General features: G+C 42.5%; 2 protein-coding genes and 1 long non-coding RNA gene across 7 annotated transcripts; 1 reads left to right on the top strand and 2 right to left on the bottom strand.

Moving 5' to 3' along the window:
* Positions 1–386: 386 nt before the first annotated feature.
* sh2d5 (SH2 domain containing 5) lies at positions 387–8,232 on the bottom strand. 2 transcript variants are annotated; one of them, XM_052077130.1, is made up of 10 exons: positions 8,009–8,231; positions 7,077–7,142; positions 6,918–6,998; positions 6,433–6,507; positions 6,198–6,344; positions 4,554–4,754; positions 4,283–4,469; positions 2,475–2,580; positions 1,491–1,650; positions 387–948 (listed from the first exon to the last, which is right to left on the bottom strand). In XM_052077130.1, the coding sequence occupies exons 2-10, from the start codon at positions 7,125–7,127 to the stop codon at positions 727–729; spliced, it is 1,230 nt and encodes a 409-aa protein (XP_051933090.1). In that variant the 5' UTR covers positions 7,128–7,142; positions 8,009–8,231; the 3' UTR covers positions 387–726. The 2 variants fall into 2 exon arrangements, with proteins under 2 accessions (XP_051933090.1, XP_051933091.1); XM_052077131.1 differs by lacking the exon at positions 6,433–6,507 and having other exon boundaries at positions 8,009–8,232.
* Positions 8,233–9,271: 1,039 nt separating this feature from the next.
* Positions 9,272–23,168, bottom strand: hp1bp3 (heterochromatin protein 1, binding protein 3). Of its 4 annotated transcripts, none has more exons than XM_052077114.1 (13): positions 23,033–23,168; positions 22,230–22,310; positions 20,453–20,630; positions 20,016–20,093; positions 19,746–19,902; positions 16,472–16,615; positions 16,325–16,384; positions 16,108–16,247; positions 15,754–15,844; positions 14,260–14,419; positions 14,046–14,157; positions 13,410–13,571; positions 9,272–10,510 (listed from the first exon to the last, which is right to left on the bottom strand). In XM_052077114.1, the coding sequence occupies exons 2-13, from the start codon at positions 22,294–22,296 to the stop codon at positions 9,928–9,930; spliced, it is 1,932 nt and encodes a 643-aa protein (XP_051933074.1). In that variant the 5' UTR covers positions 22,297–22,310; positions 23,033–23,168; the 3' UTR covers positions 9,272–9,927. The 4 variants fall into 4 exon arrangements, with proteins under 4 accessions (XP_051933074.1, XP_051933076.1, XP_051933075.1 ...); XM_052077116.1 differs by having other exon boundaries at positions 22,230–22,305; positions 23,033–23,140; XM_052077115.1 differs by lacking the exon at positions 23,033–23,168 and adding an exon at positions 22,724–22,952.
* LOC127608196 (uncharacterized) lies at positions 23,148–23,824 on the top strand. The gene is made up of 2 exons (XR_007964202.1): positions 23,148–23,262; positions 23,630–23,824. It is a non-coding gene; the product is annotated as an uncharacterized LOC127608196 (long non-coding RNA).
* The last annotated feature ends 714 nt before the right edge of the window (positions 23,825–24,538 follow it).

Genomic DNA, 24,538 nt, shown 5'->3' on the forward strand with positions numbered 1-24,538 from the left:
AAGAGACGTTAAAGAATATACGTTTAAATAATAATTATGGGAATATATCATATAAGAATTGCACGCTGTGTGCGTGCATATAAAGACATGTGCATGGGTACGCACGTGCGGCCAGGATCGATCGCGAGAGGTTGGTTGTTGAAAAAGTAGATCTTCGATCAAAAAAGGTTGAGCACCCGTGTCTGTTGCTTTGTAGTTTTTTTTGTTCCCTTCTCATTTACATTTGGAAGCTGGTCTCTTAAACCAAATATGTTGTATGAGAAAAACAACAACAAAAACAAAAAATGGCCAGACTTAAATAAGAAGTTGAATAAACATGCTAATTCTACTATAATATCTTAACAATGCCTTGACAATGTTGAGTGTTATAAATAACAACAAAACAATTATATTTCAACAAATATATTGGCAACATCTTGACAAGGGAGGGGAAAAAACACTTTACCGTCAGATTTTGACAACCTGGGCTCTTAAACTCAAGATCTTAAAACACTTTGGAACTTGATTAAAAAAACATACACATATCTAAAACGTAAAAGCAGCAAGTACAAAAACTGTTTTGACAAAATGAGCTATATATTACAGATAATGCCTGGAGTGCCAACAGGGAATATAAATAAGTGCGTTGTTGAGTGTTAATAAGGTTTGAAATGTCACACCAAACTTATGGTGATTGAGTGAAGGATGAGGTGCAAAAAAAAATAAAAAATTAGCAGTTGACCACTTCTAGTGTCCAAATTTCATCCCCATTCCTTTCACTATCTTGAGCATTCTGCTTTTGTTCAGGCTTCTGCGCACCTCCTGGGCCTTTGGCTCTGTGGCATCTTCCTCCTCCCACTCATAGCAGTGGTTTACTCGGGCACAGCTCAGCCGGCACGGGAGTCCATCCTGGTTCTCTGTGTAATGTTCAATCAGTTCTGCCAGTGAACTGAATTCGGCTTTGCATTTCTGTCACATGCCAAAGACAAAAAGAACAGACACAATATTTGTGTTTTTAGTGTTGACATGAAAACATTGCATTGACTAACAAGCGGGTTGTGCAAATGGTAACCGGGTACTCAACTTAATCCACCCCATCTACTACATTGAACCCATACAGAACCAATCAACACTCCACAAAAATGCAATATAAAAGTATGTGCACATACATCAGCTGCAGCAGTTCACAATCAGTACTGACAAGTTGTCTTGCTAGTCGAACTAAGCTGCAATAAGTTTTACACTGACCAACCAACCAGAGGTTTGGAAATATGCTGATATCATTGAGGCAAGCGTTCTGGACCACAAGAACAAATTTTAAATCTGCTTTAAAACAGTAGCACTGGTAACGGTTTAAATGACATCACCCAGCACTACTGATTTTGGAGGCCCTGGGCAGGTAAGACTGACATACGTAACAACACAGGCTGAAAACTGGTTGGACAAAACTTTTGCAAAGACATACTAGAAGCAAAGAAGCCAAGAACAAAAACCATTAAATGAAGAGGTACCTCCAAAAAGAAATTCCCTTTACGAGTGTTTTCAATAAGGTAGGTGATGAGGCCAGATGGGAAGCGAATGATGAGGGATCCACTTTTGGGTTTCTTGGGATGTGGGCACAAGAGGTAAGATCCCAAAACGTCATCAGCCAGGAGGGAGTAGCTGCTGTCACTGCGACACAGAATGGGAGTTGTATTGGCATTTAAGGGGACGTATACAAAATATATCTTCTGGAGAACATCCTTTGCTTGCAGAAGATCTTTTTGGCTAAACAAAGTGAAGAATATGAACTCTCTTTGGCTGAGAATAAAATAAATAAATAAACCGGGGCATTGACTGCTGGAGAAAAGTGAGAGTCCTCAATAACGATAAAATAACTTTACTGAGTACTGTTGAGGGAATCATATAGATCATTACGGCTGCTTTAGAGCACCTTGTTGACCTGCATTCTGAATCAACTGTACAGAGTAGGCATTTTTTTACGAGAATGTGTGTTTGATGATTATGTCACATGAAATGTCTTAGGGCAATTGCTACTTTGCTAAATGACCATGTGAGTGACTTAGATCAGGGCTCTGGTGAACATGCTAGTATGAGGTTTGCTCTTCCCCCTTGCTTTGTTTTACGATCCTCACGTTTCATGGGATGCTGCCTTTTTCAATGTTGTCTTTTCTGTTGGTCCCGACCACCAAGGGGAAGGTAAAGTGGGTAGCCGTCATAATTGTAGGCCGATAGGATTAGCCTATATACAGTCCAAAGTACTAGAAAAAAAAATGTGTTGCTCACACTAAGAGACCTTATAAGGCTTATAAGACAACAGACAATCATAGATGCCTCTGTAGTCAGAATGCCAGAGCGTTGTCATGATAACAAAAGCTGGCCTTGCCAAACAGGCTCATTTCAGGTATGTGCATTACAAATTGTGATTCTTAGAGTATTGTGACATTAACATGTTATACTTGAAAGTGACCCCCCCAAAAAATGCATACACTCACGTTGCAATACCGGCCCAACACCACACAGCCTGAGCCAGCGCTTCCTCGGTCTCGGCCAAGCTCGGCATCCTTGGTCGTCTTGCCACGGTCTTGTCTTGGTCCTTTTCTCCTCCAGGGACAAGAGAACACATCCTTAGAACATTGCCACAATGGACACACACACTTTGTCATACAGATGAAGTACATTGATTCCCTGCCTATTTGCGGTTGGCAATTCACACAGTGTATCCTAGTGTTTTTCTTTCTTCTGGAACCTACCCTCAGCTCTTTGCTGATCACCTCTTACCATGTTTTTTGTGTGCTTTGCAATGCTTTCAATGTAAAATGTCACAGAATAGTCGGCGAGTAAGAGGTCATTGGTATCAAAGATTAATTGGGGATGAGATTCTACACGAAATGGATGCGTTCAGGTGTATTTGGGTCTCGTTCATGACTGAGGGAAGGATGAAGTGGGTGATCGACAGACAGATGGGTGCAGCGTCTGCTGTGATGCGGAGTCTGTATCGGTCTGATGTGGCTGAGCCAAAAGGCAAAGCTTTACATTTACATTTCCTAAATCATCTATGGTCACGAGTTGAGGGATTTGTCACGACAGAGAGAACAAGATCCCGCATCCAAATTGAGTTTCCTTCGCATGGTGTCCATGCTCTCCCTTAACGATAGGGTGAGAAGCTCAGCCATCCGTGAGGAACTCAGATTTGAGCTGCTGCTACTCAACATTAAGAGCCAAATAATGTGGTTCAGGAATCTGCCTCCTGGACGCCTCCCTGGTCTTGTGTTCCAGGCATGTGCAACGGGCAGGAGGCACCGGTTGGCCTGGGAAGTCCTTGGGATCACCCAGACTACGGTAGTTGGAAGAAGTACCTTGGGACGAGGAGTCAGGGCTTCCCTGCTAAAGCTTCTGCCCCAGCAACCTGACCCCAGATGAGTGGAAGAAAACAGATGGATGAATGAATGTCAAGGAAGTATGTTGAAGTAGTAGTGCTCAAATTAGAGGATAAAATCTTTGTCAGTGAGGATCAAGTTTAGCCTGGCTTGTTAATGGAAGTCTTGAAGAGTCGTCACCGCATGAGTATGCTTTTGCTCTGCTGAGTGACAATTAAAAAGCTTTAATTGACGGATTTATCAGGTGTTATTCTTTGACAATTTGTGTTTTGGCTGGTTGGGAAGTCACGTCATTTACACCAGGGTTTGCTTCTGCTGCTTTTGGTACCATCTAATGGCATCTTGATGCCAAGCAATTATGATGATGGAGAGATTCATTTTGTTAGGCCGTAGCTTTGCCAAAGAGAAAAAAAGTGTGTTTCCATTATTTTGTGATGTCTTTTGGTAATTACAAACCTATTTGGGTTTTAAAATGTAAATCTTACTGCCATCAAGTAACCTAGTTGAAGGGAATTGAGGAGCTTCATTTGAACAAAACTAGTGCTTTACCACACCTTGTGGCAACTTGGTGACAAGAAACTACGCTAAAATGAGTTGAAAAGTTTTATTTAGCCAAAAGTAGTGCTTTGTCTCCATCTTCTACCATCTATTGGTTACCATCACATTTTTTGTGTGAATGATGTGTGCGTGAGTGCGCATATGAATCACTGTACTCTCAAGAATTGAAGACAAACATCCAACAAGAGAAAAACCAAACGTGCTCCAGCTTGTTAAAAGACTCATACGTGAGCACCCGTGGCAGCCTTGCGAAAGCTCATGAAGAAACACCGCCACGTGATCGCCCCATCAAGCAAGCAAGTACCTAGGGTGTTACCTAATCAACTCCTTGAATCTGGAGAGCGCCCTGTGAACAGCTAGCCCACCTTGTGATGCATTGAGGCGCTCCTGCACGTGGCGCTGCTTGAGCGGTGTGAACGTGAAGGAGCGATATGCCCCGGAACGCAGCACTTTGTTGCGGATGGCTTTCTTGCGCACTAGGGATGGGGAGGAGGTGGTGAAGACCTCATCTTGGTTGCCAAGCTGCTGCTCGTCGGACGCCTTGTCATGTTTCTGCACACGGGGGGAAACACAAAAATGTCAGTCGTGGGTCAGTAACTGCACCGAAACACAAATCAAACTACTTTGTCTGGCGACCTTAGAACCGAACATCAACCCGCGAAAGGGAGCTCTTCTGAAGGACACCAGGGCGCTAACACTGAGCGGAAAGCCGTGGTTGAGAAGCGACGGGTTACGTTGAGGCGCCGAACCGGAAGAACCTTCCTGGGCTTCGTCTGGGTGCTTCTCCAAGTAAGACAGTTGGAAACAGCGGCACAGCAGAAGGTTCAGGAACTGGGCCTAAAAGGAGAGGGGGCAGGCTCAATCCACTTTCTTCATCAACGCTCACATTGCGGACATTAAAACAATCTTTTTTGAATCTATCTGGATAAAGTGTACCGTATTTTCCAGACTATAAATCGCAGGGTTTTTTTTTCTCCATAGTTTGGCTTTGACTTATACTCTGGAGCAATTAATGGGTGAACTTATTAACACATCATTATATCATTTCACATGTTATTTTCACATGCAGACACTTTGTTTTTCTTCTTTCTACCCACAATCTTGCTGCTGTAGATTGTAAATTTCCCCAGTGTGGGACAAATAAAGGATATCTTATTAAACCACAAGAGGTCGCTCGAGACCTGTATTGCTAAAACCACGATGAGTCTGACGTAAGCGACGTAGAAGAGAAAGGGCTGCATCTTCTACCTCCGTAGCTGGTGGATTTGTTTTAAAGTGACACAGAGGATGAAGATATCATTTTGATTTGGAGTGACATGGATGTTTTGGTGAACTTGTTACTTGAACATCCCAGGCACGTTCTCAGTTCGTTGTTTATGCGTCACGTAACTTATTCAGCGTGTTGTTTTCCATTTTATTTTTATTTTAAATTGCCTTTTAAGATTGCATGTACGTTCTTGGTGTTGGATTTTATCCATTAAATTTCCCCCCAAAATGTGACTTATACTCCAGTGCGACTTCGGTATGTTTTTTGCTTCTTTATTATGCATTTTATGGTTGGTGCGACCTATACTCTGGAGCGACTTATAGTCCGGAAAATACGGTAGTTAAAGTGCAACCAGTCAAGATACAGTTCCAACAGAAGAAATGGGTCCTTTCTTCCTGGGGAGGTTTTTGTTGACTTTTATACAGCACTTTGCCAAAACGCTTGCACATCATCCTTCTGGACAAGTCAGTCGATCAATACTAACACAAGCCATCCAGCAAGTTATTGGGTGGAAATTTCGCTGGATGACCGAAGACTATGTGAAGGCCCTAAGATGGTACTCACTCCACTTCACCTCATTAAGGTGCTGGTTCAAAGATGGTGACCCTACCCGGCGCCTGTAGCCTCTAGTATGGTATTCAAACAACTCCATCACCAGAGAAGTGATTCACAGAGGCAGTTGGGGGCAGAAGGAGTCGGGAGTACAAGTCCCAACTGAAAATAGCTAGTTGAGGTGGCTTGGAAAACCTTCTAGACACTTCCCCCTAAGGGCAGGATATAGGAGACACTGGAGACAATAGGAGGTGTTCGAGGTATGTCCAACAAGGAGGAGCACTTGGGAGCAGACCGAGGATACCGTTAAGGGATTACGCCTCACAGCTGTTCTCCAAGTGGAGCTGGAGGTGTCCATTTCAAAAATTGTTGTTGTTGAACAGTGATCATTAACGTTCTCTTCCTCTTGGTTTGGGGACAAACAAAGAAGATCTCGGGTTGCGAGCTGGTTGCTGTCTTACAGCTCTGGCGTGTCTGGCTCGAAAAACGTGGCAGTACAACTGGACGTCGGCGCTGCCTGGGTTGTGGGAGACAAAGGCAAACTGGGAGTCGCTGGGCCGGGCGGTGGACAGTGACACTCTGCGAAGGGCGTGGGCCATCAGGAGGGTCTGCAGGACAGATGACAGGTTGGACCATACAATTGTTGAGCGCAGCTACTAAATAAATAAATAAATACAATAAAATACACATCCATACCGTTTCGTCCTCATCGTACATTTTCACGCCTTTGACGGAGAACTTGATTGATACGGGCCTGCTCTTTTTGCATGTCTGACAGCAGAAAGATCAGTGGCACAGTCAAAGGCGGAGATATTATTGAAATTGACTTTTTATTCGCCAATACAATTTTTCATCTGTTTACAATAATTCTAAAAGTGTCTGTGAGCTGTTTTGCTAATTTACATATCATCCACTGCCACAACATGATCTTCGAGGCCCGTCAAAGATCAAGAGGCACATACATGCAAAAGGCATCAAAGGACGACCAGAGCCTAGTCACATACATCCTTTTAAACCCCTTGATTCCTTTGAAGGCATGTTTTACTCATTGTTTTTTTGTTTCATTTTCCTCATAAGACACCCTGTGTAATTTCATTAGGGTTTTATGGTCGATGTCTACAGTTGAAAAAAAAACTGGTTTTGAAACTGGAACAACTTGGAAATCAAGTGGTCGAACTTACTTTCAGGGTCTTTAGGTTCCTATGCAGCTGCTCCATCTGATCATCTAGGCAGCTGTCGTCCACCGAAAATGAGCCTACATACTTTGGAGCCAATAAGTCTCATTAAATGTAGAAATAAAAAAAAACACCTGCAAGTAAGGGCATGAATATAGTGCTGACCTCAGCTGATCTTATCACTGTGCCATCCTCTCTGACTGTTGCTTCGCCCATGACACCTGGAGATCTCTGGGTATAAAAACATTAAAAGCGGAATTCTCTTTCTCGGCACGTTGGAGGCAATGCAGCAGTTTTCGTCAGCCTTATCTTGTCAAATCAACCGAAAGAGTAATGTTGACATAAAATGCTAAATGGATTGGATTTATACACTCGCAGTGACAGTTTCTGCATCTGATAAGCAATAGGTATTTATTCATTTATTTGGTTGAGGCTTGATTGCACTCTGAAGGTGTTCCAAGTATGGATTTGGAGGAAAAAAAACAGTGAACTTGCCTGGCTCACAGTTCTGAGGTTCAGTACACTGCGGCTTCTTCCCACATTCCAAAAACATGCATGTTAGGTTCATTAAAGACTGAGCATGAGTGTCAATGATTGCTTATGAGACCTGTGAATCGCTGACGACCAAAGCAGGGTGTGCCCAACTTTTCTCACTTCAAGTCCAAGGATGAAGTCCGGAGGACCAGTTAGCATTATGAGAGCAATGGGAATAGGAAATCGACGAATGAATGTGAATTAAATATGGTTTTACACACCTTCCCGCCCTCTGATTTTTTCCCCAATGTGTTGATTGTCATCGAAAACAACAAAAGAACATGATTCCGAGGCACCCCTGATAAATAAAAACCAAAATCTTTTACACCCTGAGGACAGACACAAATATAAACGCGCCACTGATAAAAAACACAAGCACGTTGGTGTAAGTGATGAGGAAAAAGGGAATGAAGTCAGGCTTTCCATCTCAATTATCTCGACTAGTTTTCTCAGGGCAAAAAAAGGTTGGAAAATACGCGAACGCGTCCCAACACGATGCATTCGCGGACCACCTCCCTTCAAAGCAGAAACCGTTTGTCGACGCCCCCGCCGCCCTCACTCACCTGAAGTCCGGCCGTCCGAGCTCCGGTGGTGCTTCGGCCCAGGTGTCCCGAACTGGGACAACTCGGTGGTGGATGGTGAGGTGGAGAGGAGCGCGAATACGGGGTGAGACAAGTCTCAAAACAAAGTTGTGTTCGGCTTGCCGCGTGTTGCCTCTTTGATGCCGCTCTCGGGTAGGTTCTCGTTCACGGTTCGTGACATCATGCGTTAAAAGGCGGAAGTAGCACACCTACAAGCGATCGACTTCGGAATTGCTCCACCCCCTATAATTTGTCATGCTCACGGCTAAACTTGTTTATTTGCTGTTTGGCTTTTTGAAGATGATTAGATTTATTTACTCTCGTAAAGTTTTGCGTCTAAAAATTTTCACATTTAGCCTAAGACCATTTCATTAAACACATTTTGAGTTCAAAAGTTCTTTAATTCTGTAAAGCTTTTTCTTTTCCTTTCGGCTCGTCCCTTTTCAGGGTTTGCCACAGCGAGTCATTAATTTCCACCTCTGGATCCTCTACTCTGACTCCAACTACCGGTACCTGCATGTCTTCCCTCACAGCATCCACGAATCTCCTCTTTGGCCTTCCTCTCTGTCTCCTACCTGGTAGCTCCATCTCATAACATTCTCCGACCAATGTATCCACTGTCCCTCCTCTGTACATGTCCAAACCATCTCAGTCTGGCCTCTCTAACTTTTTCTCCAAACTTTCCTGTCTGAGCTGTCCCTCTGTTTACCTCATTTCTGATCCTGTCCATCCTTGTCACTCCTAAAGTGAATCTTAGCATCTTTTTGAAAAGCTTTTTATTCTCGAAATTTTAGTGTTCATACAAAGCTGTCTTATTCCGTTACTTTTATGTTTGAAAGCGTTTTCCCCAGTAATCAAACGTTTTGTAGAAGTATTTATTAAAAAATGTAAATTAAGATTGAGGACTTTGAATTAAGATTGTACAGTACTGTATTATATTTTTAGTTAACGGTAATTTATTCATTTCGTTTTGTAGTATTTTACTCATAAAATAACTATGCATCTTGAGTGTGATATTTGCATTATCATAGCACATATTTTATTTATTCTTGTCTCTTTTAGCAACACTGTGGTGTGGAAAACCAAAAAAACAAACAAAACAATGTGACACGAAAATGTTAGAAAATCTAAATTCATTATATCAAAGTACAGGTACAGTTAACTGAAACATTATCACTATGGCTTGGATTACATGTTCTTGTGTACAGTTGATGAAGGAATATTAAGGGAGAACAAAAAAACAAGTGTTGTACAAAGAGCAATTTTATTAATTTGGAAAAAAATTTAACACAAAGAATACACATGCATGCAGGGGGATGGAGATGCAAAACTAAGCATCTTTTTCCTTATTCACAACACGGAGCTGCGCACGAATTACAGCTGTGAAGCATTAAAACCAGTTTTCTATCAGACACACACGCGTATATACATATAAAAACAAAACAAAAACCAATGGGACACTTGATGGTTTGACGAACAGTACAAGTAGTAGAACAGCGACAACGTGTCCATAACCTTTGGGGTGAGGGGGGCAGGTAACACATTCTGGGGGAACGTCTGCTTCTCTGAACAACAGTGTGAGAACAGGCTCTGGGTCTGAATTAAAATGACAGTGTTGCTTCCTGGAAAAACACCAGATGCCAACCAACATGGAGCAGACCAGGTAACTTCTTCAAAATCAAAAAGGAAACTAAATTGCTCGAGGTACAGGATGTCAGGCACAAGCTTAAGTGCACTGCATCCCTACACACCGGTTAAAAAGGAAATTCATGGTACAACCCTTTCTTCTACTACGGTGGGGAAAAAAATAAAATACTGCCCCATTTGAAAAGGGTGAAGACAAAGAGGGGAGCACTGATGAAAGCGGCCATGGGGGCAGACAAGGTGGGGTGGGGAGTTCTTCAGTTCTTTCCTCTTTTGGACTTTCGGGGGGAACGCTTGTCTCCAGGTGCTGCTTTTTTGGCGGGGGGCTGAACACTGGCATTGGCCCCGGAGCGCCTAGATGCAGGTCTGCCCGCCGGTTTCTTGGCTTCAGGCTCCTCTGCCTCCTCAGGTTCCTTAGGAGCGGAGTCTTCCTGCTTGAAAAGCTTCGCGCTGCCCCTTTTGGTGGGTCGCTTGGCCGGCGTTGCCGGCTTCGAACCCTTGGCGGCGCCCCGCTTCTTCGGTGCCATGGGCTTCACTTCCAATTTGGGCTCCTGCTCCTTTTCCTTGGGCTGCTCTTCACTTGGGGATTCTTCCGGAGTGGCGGGTCGCTTGGAGCCCCGCTTGTTCAGGCGTTTGACAGCGGGCGTCTTTGTCCTCTTGGCAACCACTTGCTTCTTGACGGGAGTGGTGGGTTTGGAAGCTGACACCTTGGCCTTAGTCACCTTCTTGGCTGCCGCTTTCTTGGCAGGAGATGTTTTGGCCAATGGGCGTCCTCGTCCTCTGCTGGCCTTCTTGGCAGCAGGGGGATGGCGGACCCTGGGAGGGGGTCTCTTTGTGGACCTGTGGGCAGGTCAAAACAAGTCACTGTGACTCAAGTGGCCGACTTCTCAACTGGTGGATTGCAGATGGGTAGTAATAGAAATTACAGAGGCCCCTATGTTTACAAGTGAAAAGTCAGATGACGTTTTGAGGTTACTAACTAATTGCGTCGTGTAAGAATAGAGTATCTTCATGTTTTTCATTGGACTGCTGGGCTTAAAGTGGTTGTCAAAGAAATATTTACTGTATACTGCTGCGCTAGAATCGGTTTGTAATCGATCATGGCATGTTCCAACTTGTGTCCAAATCCATATTAGAACAATCCTTCGCATATTCACGGCTCAAAGGTCACACCATTACAGTGGAACTTCGATTTAACGGGCTCGAATCCACCTGACCTCAAATTCAACGGACATAATAGTGTCCAGTCCACTCAAAGTGCCCCCTTGTACAGTACTTTTCAAAGTCTGTTATTTAGAAAATTAGCCACAATTTGCTACAGCGCTGTTTACCGTAGCCATCATCAAACAGGCAGTTGTCACGTGTTTATGGCTGGCTGTCATCATAAATAAATGGCAGGTCCGTGCATGAATCGGTGGACACTCGAATAGACCAACCGGCCGTTAAAAACAAAGATGCCGTCAACGTGACTGACGTGTGTTTCAAATGCATCGTGTGTCAGAATTATTACTTTCACCACAAATGTCCACATCATGCTTTACTTTTCAAGTGGGATTGAATTCAAGCGAAATATCAACTCCTGTTGTGCCTCACAGTGTTGCAGATATGCTGCCGCTCGTCTTACTTATCACTGTTTGCCATGGCAGCACAAATCTAAAATTATTGTTTGAGTCTAATATTTATTTATATATATAAATGGGTATCAAATCAGAAAGTATACCTTGACCATGGCATCGTGCCTCCAAACATAAAGAAGCAATGGGATTCGGAAGTGTTCACTCCAACTTAGTCATGTCATGTAATGTAATGTAATGTGAACCCTGTTAACTCATTCACTCCCAAAGACGTTCTTAAACGTCTTTTCAGACTTGGTCCAGAATTGGCTGGTACTGAATGAGTAAAACTGTCCCTCCATGCGAGTACTCATTTGTGTTAGACAGCCTAAACCATGTCAGCGCACCACTTCTCACTGCTCTCCAACTCCCACACTTATCTCAGACCCTTCCTTAGTTACCATCATGTGGAAGGGTCTGTATAGTGACGTTTGGATATCGTTACATCCTTAACGAATAGTGAAAGTGGATTTCGGGTGCAAGTCCGAGCTCTAATAAACAGATTTACTGTCAATTAGAGCAGGTTAAGTCCGTCAATGGGGTGGCTCTGTTTACAGGGGTGACTTTCGCATTAAAAGCAATGTATGTACATATACGAGGGACATATTTGTAGGGGCAATTGTCCCATCAAAGGGAATGGAAAGCACAGATATTACCTTAGTATCACTTGAAGTGCACAGCTCAAAAGGAGTGCGTCATATCTCCCAAAGATTAGCTATGGCTGTTTTTTTGTTTTTGTTTTATTTTTGCTAGTCGTGGATGTACCTCTGGAATAGGCTCGTTTTGATAGAGTACGTATATTTATTATTATTCATTCATTCATTCATCTTCCTAACCGCTTGATCCTCACTAGGGTCGCGGGGGGTGCTGGAGCCTATCCCAGCCGTCTCCGGGCAGTAGGCGGGGGACACCCTGAATCCGGTACCTCCGCACTGTGAAGCCCACGTGCTAACCACTGGACTACCGGGCCGCCATTATTATTATTTATTTTTTTGTAAAGCCCTCGTCTAAAGCATCTAATCCAGGGGTGGGCAAACTACGGCCCACGGGCTGGATCCGGCCCGCCGAAGATTGGTGCACAATTAAGGTTTGATTGCATTAGTTTCGTTTGGACTTGTAATGACAGGTATTTCAACACCATGTGGCGCAGTTACTTCAAGTTGCAGAGCACAGGGAGGGAGGGGAAGACAAAGAAAGAGGGAGAGAGCAATGACCATGGAAGGGAAAGTGATATGCATCTGATTAAACGAAGCGGGTAACAAAGTACGAAACATTCAAGAGACGCCTGGAGTCGGAAAGACTCAAATCTACGAGACTTTGAAAAACAAGGAAGCGATTTTTACTCAGTCCGATTCTGGCAATTTCCATGCTCAGAGTGAATTGCTTGTGGCTCGAGTAAATGAACATTTCCTAGAATGGTTTGATTGTTATCATGTTAAAAACTTTCCGCAAACTGTACCGTTAATAAGAGTCGGAGAGCAGTCAAATGTGTGGAGTATGAACAACAGGGGGCTCAGTACACATCCTTGAGGAGAACCGGTGCTGAGTGTGATGGTGGAGGAGAATGTTACATTATTACTGGCATACAAAGACATTGTGCTATCTTCTTTATTTTCTATTTCTATTTCTAACTTTTGGCCTGGCTCTCTACAATATTTTCTGCTACTCATTTGGCCCCCCCGGGAAAAAAATTGCCCATCCCTGATCTAATCGGAATGGAGGTGAAAATAAGAAGCGCTAATTCCCTGGTTTATGAACGTGACAAGATGCATGCTATTTACTAATAAGGTTAATGTGGATTGACCTTGATGTAACGGACAATCGGCTTTAACTGGCAATCCCTCCCTCGCCATTTAGTCCTTTAAATTGAAGTTCAATTGTACATTTTTCCCCCAGTGACACTACCCAGCTACTTGCTGAAAACCGATCTATAAGATGCAGCAAGATGGTCAAAATATGAACTGGTGTCTCGGAATCTTGACTATTAGAAAAACCTTGTTCAGTGGAACCTCAGTTTTCATGTGCCTCAGTTGTCAACAATTCTTTGTTCTTAACATGTGTATCCAAAAAAAAAAAAAAAATCCCAGAGAGACAGCCGTTGAGAAACATGGCACTTAAATTAGCACCTTTTCCGCACGGGGGCTTCTTCCTCAGACTCTTCATCTTCTTCTTCCTCCTTCTCTTCCTCCTCCTCCGCGGAGTCCTCGTCAGACGCAACTCTCCGCCTGGACCTGGAGGAGGGCTTGGTGGACACCTTGTTGAATTTGTCAGGGTAAAGCGTAGTTGGGCTGAACACAAGCAAAAAAATTAATGGAGACCTAGAGTATTTCTTTTCTCTAAAGTGGGGTAATGGTGAGCACATCTACCTCGGTAGTCGTGAATACAATATGCTTATTATTTTAGTATCATAGGACGCTAATGGACATCCCCAACATTGACACATCATCCGCAAGTCCAAGATTGCGAATCCCCATTTTACAAATATTTATATCCGAGTTTCAATATTTATAATTCAATTGGCGACTACTGTGAAAGAAAAGATGCAATGCTCCTGTGTTTGTTGTCTGTTAAAATGTTGGTTTGGCATCATGACAGATCTCATACAAACACTACTTAAAGCAGGCGTCCGTCCATCTTTATAATTCAAATGTGAAGCAATATTAAGATAAGCAAATAGCGCAAACTTCTTCTTGTGAACTATAACAAACATTACAGCAAAAGACGGGAGCTATTTATTTCACTTTCGAAACAAGAAGCGTTACCTTGGGTAGAACGGGAAGCAGAGCTGGTATGTCCCTGTGAAACCGTGACCGGTGATCTGTTCCATCCAGCCGAGGACTTTACACTTGGTGAGAGTCCTTCTCAGATTGGCCACTAAAAAAACACACACACGCACACACTCTCTTTGTCTTTCCTCATAAACAAACATGACTGTCGATGGAGTGGTTTTACAAGCATGGCCAGTAGGAGTCTCACCAAGCTGGTACTCCTTGGCGTCCTTGTTGGCATCAACCAGATACTTGCGCAATGTAGTAGTGCTGCACGTCTTGGGCTCGTTCATGGCTGTGATGGCCGCTAAAATGGCATCTTCCAAGGTGCCTCCCTTCAGCAGCACTTGGTTTCCAGTACGCTTCAGCTGTGAACAAATGGTGGGATTTACTTATGGGTCACAAAAGGCGATTTTTATCATTTATCAATTCACAATTCATCAAAAACAAACCTCCTAACTCACACATTTTTTTAAATGGAACCCAATTAATAAATATCCATTTTCTAATCCGCTAATCCGCACGAGTTTTGTGGGCATGCTCGAGCCTATCCCAGCTGTCTTTGTGCAGTAGGCGGCGGACACCCTGAACTGGTTACCAGCCAATCGCAGGGCACACATAGATGAACAACTATGTGCGCTTAAAATCACACCTAGGGACAATTTAGAGTGTTCCATTAACCTGTCATGCAAGTTTTTGGAATGTGTGAGGAGACTGGAATACCCAGATAAAACCAAACTCTGCACCTCTGCACTGTGCGGCTGACGTCCAAACAAGTCGACCACCGTGCCACCCCACAGTTAATAACTATTCACCTAAAAACTGGTGCCTATCTGCGCCATGAGAACTAAAAGTGGTGCATTTCATCAAAGCACTCAGCTTTCTTTGCTAACAACATTGAGTGAACAAAACTAGCATCAATGTGGCAGTAATTATAAACTTTTTCAACAACTTACATTTAATCACCTGTAGTGACAAAAGCAGACAGATCATACAACAGTATCCACAGGCATATATTATTTATCCTCTGTGAATCTCACTGCAAACATCTTCATATATTTCATAACTCGGCTTTCGACCATAATCCGTTCCAGAAGGGTGTTCGAAAACCGATTTGTTTGAAAACCGAAACCATGCTCTTAGGAAAAAAAAAACTTTATTGAACAAGTTTGTGCATAATGGAACGCTACACGAGGAAGCGTCACTTCCTCATGTAAGGAAGTCGAGAGGAGCCAAGTGATGCATTCAAGTGCGCTCAGTTTGTTCAAGAACCGAAATTCGGTCATCATCCGAGGCATAAAAAAACTCAAAATTTCTGGTCGAAAAGTGATTTGGTCGAGAACAGAGACGTTCGAAAACCGAGGTTTGACTGTATATGTATTATAGTGACCTCTGCCTGCGCCAAGGAACGGCACAGATGCCCAATGAATTATCATGGGGCACAAACTGTTGACCTCTTTACATTGTTTGCAATTATGTTGTTACTGCATGCTTTCAAAAAGTACACTGTAGAATGCTATTTTGCTTATTAAGAGATTCTTTACAATTGCTATTTTTATAGGTCATATACACCAGAGTTCTCAGACTGGGATCATCGTGTAGTATATGTTTAGGGTTTCAACCATTAGCAATGCCTGCATTACTTGTACATTTTCATAAGGGCTGACTGTACTTAGATGTGTATGAACGGGGACGACCTTACCTGGAAGGTTCCAGAGGCTCCCTTGCCTGTAATTTGCTCTAGTTGTCCTCGCTCCACCGCCTTCACCAGGGCTGATTTCAGGACTTCTGGCCTGGGAGCAAATGAGTGACATTACATTAAGCAAAAGTGCCACAACAGAAGATTTAGCATTTGATACATAACCCAGCAAAGTGGGATTTTGCTTTCACACATTTTCTATCAGATAACACGTGACATCAGCAGATACAATACAATGGTAAAACGAGATATGGCAACAATTGCTTTTTAAACAGGGCAGGAGAAGTGCAAGTTAAACCTCACACCCATTTTCTGGCATTTCAGAACAAAGGCACCGCCCGACATACACGACCACACCTGTTCTCGATGTTAAGGCTGGGAAAGTGCTGCTCCAGGTACTTCTTAATCAGTAGGTATGAAGCCTCTTTGGGCTCGCACAGACGCGTAATGATGAGCGGCAGAGCGTCTCCCAGAGCCTCCTGCTTCGAGCTGGCTTTCTACAACACACACCATCATCACTAGCACAACGTCATCAGTACTTGTGACTTCAATTTCTGCAGCAACAGGCACTTACTTTGGAGGCTGAAGTCAGCTTTCCAATGGTGAAAGTTCCCGTGAGGCCTTTGCCCTTCAGCTAAGACCACAACAGAGGAAATGTGGGTTGCAATGAGCTGCGAGGGATGGTTTAAATTTCTGTCTTGATTTGTCTGTTTCAAGTCACCTGTTTGATGGTTCCCTTCTCCAGCTGCTTCTTCATCGCCTTCTTGATGTGAAACTTCTTCTTGTCCAGCTCCATTTCAGGACACTTTTTGGCAATGTACTTCATGACTGACTGGTAGGAAACTCCAGACCTGTGATTAAATGACTGAACAGAAAGGAAGTTTTGATATGGCTCATGCCTACCTACAAGTAGAAGAAGAGGACGGACAAGGAACTCAAGGTTTAGTTTTAAATTTAACAAACAGCCCCCATTATCACACTAGACCTAAATGATTAAACAAAATTTAAATGATTGATTTTGGCTTCGTGCGACCTTCAAAACGTAATGAAAATAAAACGATTAATGTGCAGAATGGAGCGGTGCTTTTACAAGTTCCTGACATTGCCTACCAAGCATGTAACATGTGATTCTGCCCTGACTGGGCGCGCTTTGAAAGAATAAGTCAACCCCCAAAAAATGTATTTCCAGTAATAACATTTATGTGCTTCCACGAGTCTAAACATGGCATTCTGAGTAATGTTGCATTTGCGGAACATGAATTAAGCAGTAAAATACACCCATTGTCTGCATTAAAAACGTATTACATGCATTGCATATTTCAATACAAAACATGCTTTGTTTTTAAAACATCGCCTATGGGAGTGATAGTCCTTCATATAAAGAACATTCACACGCACGCACGCACACACGGGTAAGATAACACTCCTTAAAGGCACACATTCTTCCCAATACATATTTCCGCATAACATGGCACGATATACAATCCCTGTGGATCCAGCTTAGCCAAGTAGGACCCAAGAATATAACATAAGATAAAATGAATATGATTAAGAGACGGGTAATGCTTAGTCAAGGTTTCAATGCATGCAACGATGCAAGGCACCAAAAGGTGTGGAAGTAGCAGAATGAAAATGCAAGAGGCTTGAATTTAATTTAATTTTTATTTTGTATTTGACAAAAAGAATAAGAGTGCTTAAGAATAGTGTTCAACGTGCAGGGATGAATGGGCATGAGGCTATGATGACAGTTTGGAGTAGTTGAGTTTTAGTAGTAGAAATAATACCAATCAACAAATAATTCTTTTGATGATCGGGATTTCAATCTGAAACGAAACAATTGTGATTAGTATTGTTTCCATAATCGTTCAACCGTATTCGCCATCATTAGGAGATGAGTATCAGTGAATTTTATTCATCATCTTTTATGAAACAGTGATGTATTTGATGACTGTTTGGAATCAGGCGGCCCGGTAGTCCAGTGGTTAGCACGTCGGCTTCACAGTGCAGAGCTCCGGCCTCGCTGTGTGGAGTTTGCATGTTCTCCCCGGGCCTGCGTGGGTTTTCTCCGGGTGCTCCGGTTTCCTCCCACATTCCAAAAATATGCATGGCAGGCTGATTGAACACTCTAAATTGTCCCTAGGTGTGAGTGTGAGTGCGAATGGTTGTTCGTCTCAGTGTGCCCTGCGATTGGCTGGCAACCGATTCAGGGTGTCCCCCGCCTACTGCCCGGAGACAGCTGGGATAGGCTCCAGCACCCCCCGCGACCCTAGTGAGGATCAAGCGGTTAGGAAAATGAATGAATGAATGTTTGGAATCAGCCCACTATTGCAATAAAAGTGTGATGGCTCCGAGTGATGTTCAAATGAAACAGCGACCATGAAGCTTTAAGACTTCCTGAATCACGCTGGTTCAAAATGGTGCTTCGGAGCTTCTAACGTGAACCATCACATAATATCACGTGACTGACGATGTTCAAACCGCTTATTGACAGCTGGAAACGCGTTGGCGGCTACCATTAGTTGAACAGGTTGCATTGGCAATAATGTGGGTAAAAGCATCCAAACGAGTGAACGATGTGGGAGATACCTGTATACTGTATGTGCGTTACTAATGGTGTCCAGTGGATAGCTGGTTCCGACATATTTTGGATGTTTTCTTTTCATGGCAACTACACCCATTTCTATTAACGGCTTTCTGAAGTACTACACTGATCAATATCATTTTTATTTTCACTTTTATTGCCAAAAGATTAGTGCTAGTGAATGTTTCACTCTTTCGTAACATAGGTTGCTTTGACTTCAGTCTTCCAGTAGGTGTCACTAATGTTGCTTTGGCTGAAGAACTAAAGCCCTGAATCTGTTTTGACACAATTTAAAGGAAAGCCTCTACACTTCTTGCCCTTCTCTAGTGTCATCCATTGGATATCGGTCGGTCGATATTATCAGCCAATTTTGTCCGTTTTCAGAATCATCGATGCCCGGAGTTTAGCAGATTTATGACCGACATACAGTTTTATTGTCGACTGTATAATTCTTGTATACAGCATACATCTATATATATATTGCGCGTCGTCCCGCACGCGGTCTGTCCTTCCGTCTGTCCCTTTTCAAAACGTACCTACTTCACCGCGCCGCTGCGCGCCGCCACTGCGCCGCTCAGGCAGTGGCTCACTACGATCGCGCGGGCATCTTAGCGAAAAAATGTTGTCTACCCACAAGCATTGCAATAAAATTGTTAGTTATTTAGTAGAGCTAAACATCTCTTTATTTTCACGATAAGCAATGAAGATGAACAAAAAGTTGAACCAAGCAACAACACTTTTGTGGGCCGAAGGCCCACCTTACCAGCCTTCCGCAGGAACTAGCTGATGAGCCGCCCAGAGGGCGGCGAACCACCACCTTACCAGCCTTACGCAGGAACTAGCTGATGAGCCGCCCGGAGGGCGGCGAACCAGCTAGTACAGTATATGGGCTAAACCTAGAGATGCATTTATCAGCGTCCGTGGACTTTAATGCGTGTTTGAAAACATGCGCTTTTGCACATATAGCGACTTAAACATCCCTCTCTGTTGTAAACAAATACTATTGGACAAGGTATCATAAAACGGTAAAATGAATGCATAGAATTCAACTCTTTGTCATGTTAGGGGTAAAAAAAAAACCCTGTACCTTATTAATAGATATCTTTTTAAATTCAGTGGTTGCCAGAATTTTTTTTCCTGCCGAATTTGGAATGTGGTCTGCACCCGCAACCCCCGCACCCCCCCAAAAACCCTCAAAGATAAACATTTATGGAGTCCACTTTCATTCTCTGTAAGTCAATCTCGACTTTACTACTGCAGTGTAGGTTAGTGATTGACAACGTTGAATTCAGACTCGCATGCAAATATGTCACCCCTGTAGGAACAAAAACCAAATCCTCTAAAATTGCTTCTTCAGGAAACCTCTTTGAAATTGGAGCAAACTGGACGGAAATACTTTCTCGTGCATACACACCGTAATGGCTTCGATGAGGAGATGGTCCAGTCTGTTGTGCGTGCCGGCATAGTTGGCGACGGGAAGTTTCTTTCCAGCGGTGACGCTGGCCCACACCGGGATGGTCCTTTTCACCTTCTTAACTTTGGCTTTCTTGTACTTGTAGCCATCCTTCAGCCTGGAGGGGTAAGAGAGGGTATGGCGAGAAAAATTGAGGATTGTTGCTCATCCAGGCCAAGGAGCGATATTTCACTGTGATGGTTCCCACCCTTATCTCTATCGCATCCTCACCTTAGTAGAAGAACATAGCAGTGTGTTGCGCACTGGCCAGCCACGCAGTCCTTGCATTTGTCACTCTGTCCGGATAAACTGAAAATTTGAAAACATCTGTCTTAATAAGTAAGTAGTAGCTACTCTAGTGCACTCCCATTTGTTCAGGAGAATAAGTAGAGGAGAGACTACCACACTCAGGAACATGGACTCGGATCTCCTCATGCTAATCTTTAAAAAATAAAATAAAATCTCCCTGGACCAAACATAAGCACCTCCTTTTGTTTCTAATCTGATTTGCATTCTGAAATCACCTCTCGGTGGAAATGGAACGCAGCACCACGGAGGAGCAGCCTGCCATTATCTGGCGAGGTAAGGACCATGGTAGCAGATAAAAGTGCTATCAAAGTGAAATATCGCAGCAGGTCCCCCGCTGTGGCGGCTTTTTAAAAACTCACTCTTTTTTCTCTGTCGTGTCATCCAATTTGTCGGCGGCCCCTTTGTCCGCCTTCTCGCCGTTCTCGGCTGGCTCGGCAGCGTCACCTGCCTTTGCCGCGGCCTTCCCAGTGGAGTCCACGGAGGACACAGGCTGCTCGCTTCCGATGGAGGGAGACTCCTCGGGGGTCTCTACGCGCCCTGATCATCATCAAAAGAGAAATCACATAAGGTTAGGTTGCCACTTTAAGTTGCTTCACAGCTAGCGAACATTTTTAGCATCAAGTAATCTATTGATGATTGGTCAGTTAAAAGGATAAATTAGCTTTTGCGTTTTTAAACAAAAACGGGCCTTCACACTTTACAGTAGTACCTGTGACGTTGAGTGTGTACGGCTTTGAAAGGCCATGTGAGTGAAATGCGAGTGAGCCAATGAGAATGTAGAGTTGGATGGCTGTAGTCTGCGCGCTGGTGAGTTGTGCCATGGCTGCCCGTAAGTGAAGGTTCTTATTACGAGTTTGTTTTCTTAAAATCTGTTCAATTAAGCCATTCAAAATGTTTATCCTTGATTACCTGCAGCAGCATTACAATACTTGTAATGATGTTAGGCTATTTTAAATTAATTAACATATTATCTTGTGTTGATAATCGCAAATGAGCTGTTGTCCAGTAGACATACTGAACTTTATCTTCCTTGGTAAGTGTAAAATGACCCAAATTAATCTAATCATCAGACTAATCATCTTTTTTTTAATGACATGGTATGTGCAACTTCAATAAAATTAGTCCAGGTGGAAAAAAATCCCTCCAAAGCTTTTTGAGACAAGAGATATTGTTTCCACATTTTTTGGGAATCACATAATTCGATTGCAGCCCTAAAATTGGTTTCTCTTAAATGTTAAATTATTCTGGTATATTTCTGTATTATAACTTGCAACAATGTCTATTATTACTTCCATATTAACCATTTTGTCATGCTTTGACTCAGTGACTCAGGAAAGATTTTTGTAGAGATGTGCTATGTATGCATTTGTGTCTCCCCAAACGGCATAAACTAAACAAAACGTGTTGTGATGCTGAACTGAAGCAAAAGCATAGACAAGTAAAATGCTCTAAATAAGCAATATTAGAGGTCTTTTCATCATTAAGAAGCTGGAGTAAGGCTGATGTTACCTTCAGTTAGATCCATGTGTGCTCTTAAGGGCCAACCCAGGCCATCTAATATTTGTATTACTTCTGTACAAAGTGTTGTTATTTAATTCTGTACTGACTCTTGTGGATTATATGCAAATGTCACCTGCAAATGTGGGTCGCTTTATTTGTTGCTTGTACGTAAACACTCAACTTAATTTATAGGGCACTTTCAAACAGCCATCGCTGCATACATGGAGCAATTTAACATATACAATAAACAGTAAAACAAATCGGTAATAAAGACGGTAGAAAGCACCAAACGGTAAAACCAAGAACAAATCTAAGTCATGCTGAGTTGAATGCCAAAGAATACAATCATATTGGACATGTGTAATTTGAAATGTATACGGAAAGCAAACAAAATGTAGGCATTCATTTTGAAATCGGCAGTTGGACCAACAGTGTGCCAACATTTGGTGCTCCTCAAGAAGTTAATGTATCAAGTTAAAACTACATAGAATTAAAAAAAGCAGGCTGGTTCATGCAAGAGCTGTGGTGCAAGGTGCACCCCAAAACTAAAAAGTTGAGGTAGTAAATTAACATTGTTTAAGCGTGGAGCTGACAGTGCGTTCATGGGCCCTTGGTTTACCTCTACATGAGCTTTACCTGTTTCTGCTGTGGCCGAGATGGGCTTCTCCTGAGTTGGAGTTGCTGCTACTCTGCGAATCGGCATCACAGGAGCCTGATCTGGGAAAGTTTTACGAAGAAACCCCCCCCCACAAAAAATGTGCATGTGAATGCTTCAGAGATTATTCCCATGCTGTTGTCTTGAAATATGAGACGGTGAAATGTGATAAATGTGGACATTTTATTGCAAAAATTGGTGGATTTAAGTAATGTGATAAATAGCTCCATAGCTTCCAGAGCGGTTTAGTTGGAATGGTTTGAATCGGTGGAGAAATTAAGTACAACGCCGGGAAAAATGACCAAATTATATATTTTAGAGTGAAATAAATGGCAATTCATAATCTACACAATAGCCCCGCCCCCCCAAAAAACCTGAACAAAAAAATAATTTGAATATGGCAAGTGGTGGGGGGTAGCTGGTCCATGGCCCACCACTGGCAGCGGATTCAAACAGCGGATTCAAAACCATTTACCTCAATTCACGGAGGCCTCAGGTCGTTTAATGGTCGAAAACTGTCAAAAACACGAAATCCCCGAGGCTCGACAGCGAATTTCGACCTGGTTGATCTCTTGGGGTTCTTGACTAACGTCGGGGAACGTAAAATCGCAAATTTCGCCATTTTGTCCTCTGGTTAATGTTACTCGCATACACAGTGTCACACACATACGCGGCGGCGGTGGTGCTGATGGCGTCGCGAGAGCATTTCAAAAACCCGCCCCGGGCTGCAATAATTTCCACGTAAGACGATCCAAGCTCCTCTGAAACTGCAAGGCAAACTTACCTTGGACTTTATGGTGCAAAAAGTGAAGATATTCGCGAGTTTAAAATGAGTGCACAAGCCTTTATTTCGATTCCTCTGTTTACGAGCCCCGCCCCGTTCGAGTGCTTGGTGATGTCACAATGTCTCGACTGTCATGGCGGCCCGCTGCCTGTCAACTCTCGCCCAGCATCATCACCTCCTTCTTTGTTACAATAGAGAGCCATCTAGTCGAATCACTCCATTATTTCAAGGTAACAAGGGCAACTACAGTTTAAACGAACAACAACAAAAAAAAAAAACGGGATTTCATTCAATGTTCTGTTATACAAATAAATCTACATCCGTGTGCATCAAAATAAGACGTCTTTAAAATGGCGGTATTGTGCAAAGAAATGCAACCCTCTCAATATTTACCGTGGTAAACCAATTTTGAGGTTGCGGGCGGGGAAAGAACTCCAAATCTGCGGCTATGCATAATGGGAGTTGTGCAAAAGCGTTACGTTGTTTTGGGGCTCCCAAAAGGAATGCTTTTATGTAGTTTATTTGTATTAATTTGGTATTTTTGTTCTATGCTACTTTTGTATATTATATACAGTTATTTTAATCCTCTTGGCACAGGTGTCAAACACGAGGCCCGGAGTTCCAGATCCGGCCCACAACATTGTTTCTGTGGCTTGCAGAATTGTGTGCATCAACTTCTTGTTTCTTGCTACAATACCAAAATTGCAAATTGTAATCAATTTTTGAAAACAAGACATTGAAAGCATTTTGTGTTTCTAATCCTATTGTAAAATAAAAAAAATTGAAAAACGTTATTCGTCAATTTGTATGTAATGTGAGCCGATTATATTATTTGGGGCGATTTACAGTCATAATGGGCCTCTGATGGAAATTAGATGAAAACAAAGTTAAAATGTGGATGTAGAAAAATAACTTTTCATAATAATGCATTATTTTAAAATTGTATCTATAATTGGTCAACTCTATAATCAAATTAAGATATGGTTTCTTAATATTTAAAAAAATCTTTATTTTATTTACAAGAAACCGATAGACCAAATTTTATGTGACTTAATAAATATGAATAATTTAACTATTTTTGTTATTTTAACTAATTTTAAGGGAAACTGTCTACATCTGTCAAACAAATATTACAGGACTGTTTGATGATGTCAATTATTGGTTGTCAAAGGGGAACTAAAGAATTGTAAAAGGAAAGGAATAGTAAACATGACTACCCAATATTCGTAACATTGATTCTCTTCCCACATTCAAAATCCACCTATTCAGACTTGCTTATTCCACTTAAATTTATCTTTTTTTATTTATAATTTTATCTGTGGTTTTATTGTTTGCTCTTGCTTGTCAAGTGTCCTTGAGTGTTGTGAAAGGCACTTACAAATAAAATGTATTATTATTACAACAACAATAAATATAGAGGTTAATGAATATGTTTGGGATTCAATCTCCAAGTAACATCTCAAAAAGCAATAAATTCAAGTTATTTCCCTAATCATGCATTTGCAC

The sequence above is a fragment of the Hippocampus zosterae genome, chromosome 9 (genome assembly GCF_025434085.1).
Source record: "Hippocampus zosterae strain Florida chromosome 9, ASM2543408v3, whole genome shotgun sequence".
Lineage (NCBI taxonomy): Eukaryota > Metazoa > Chordata > Actinopteri > Syngnathiformes > Syngnathidae > Hippocampus > Hippocampus zosterae.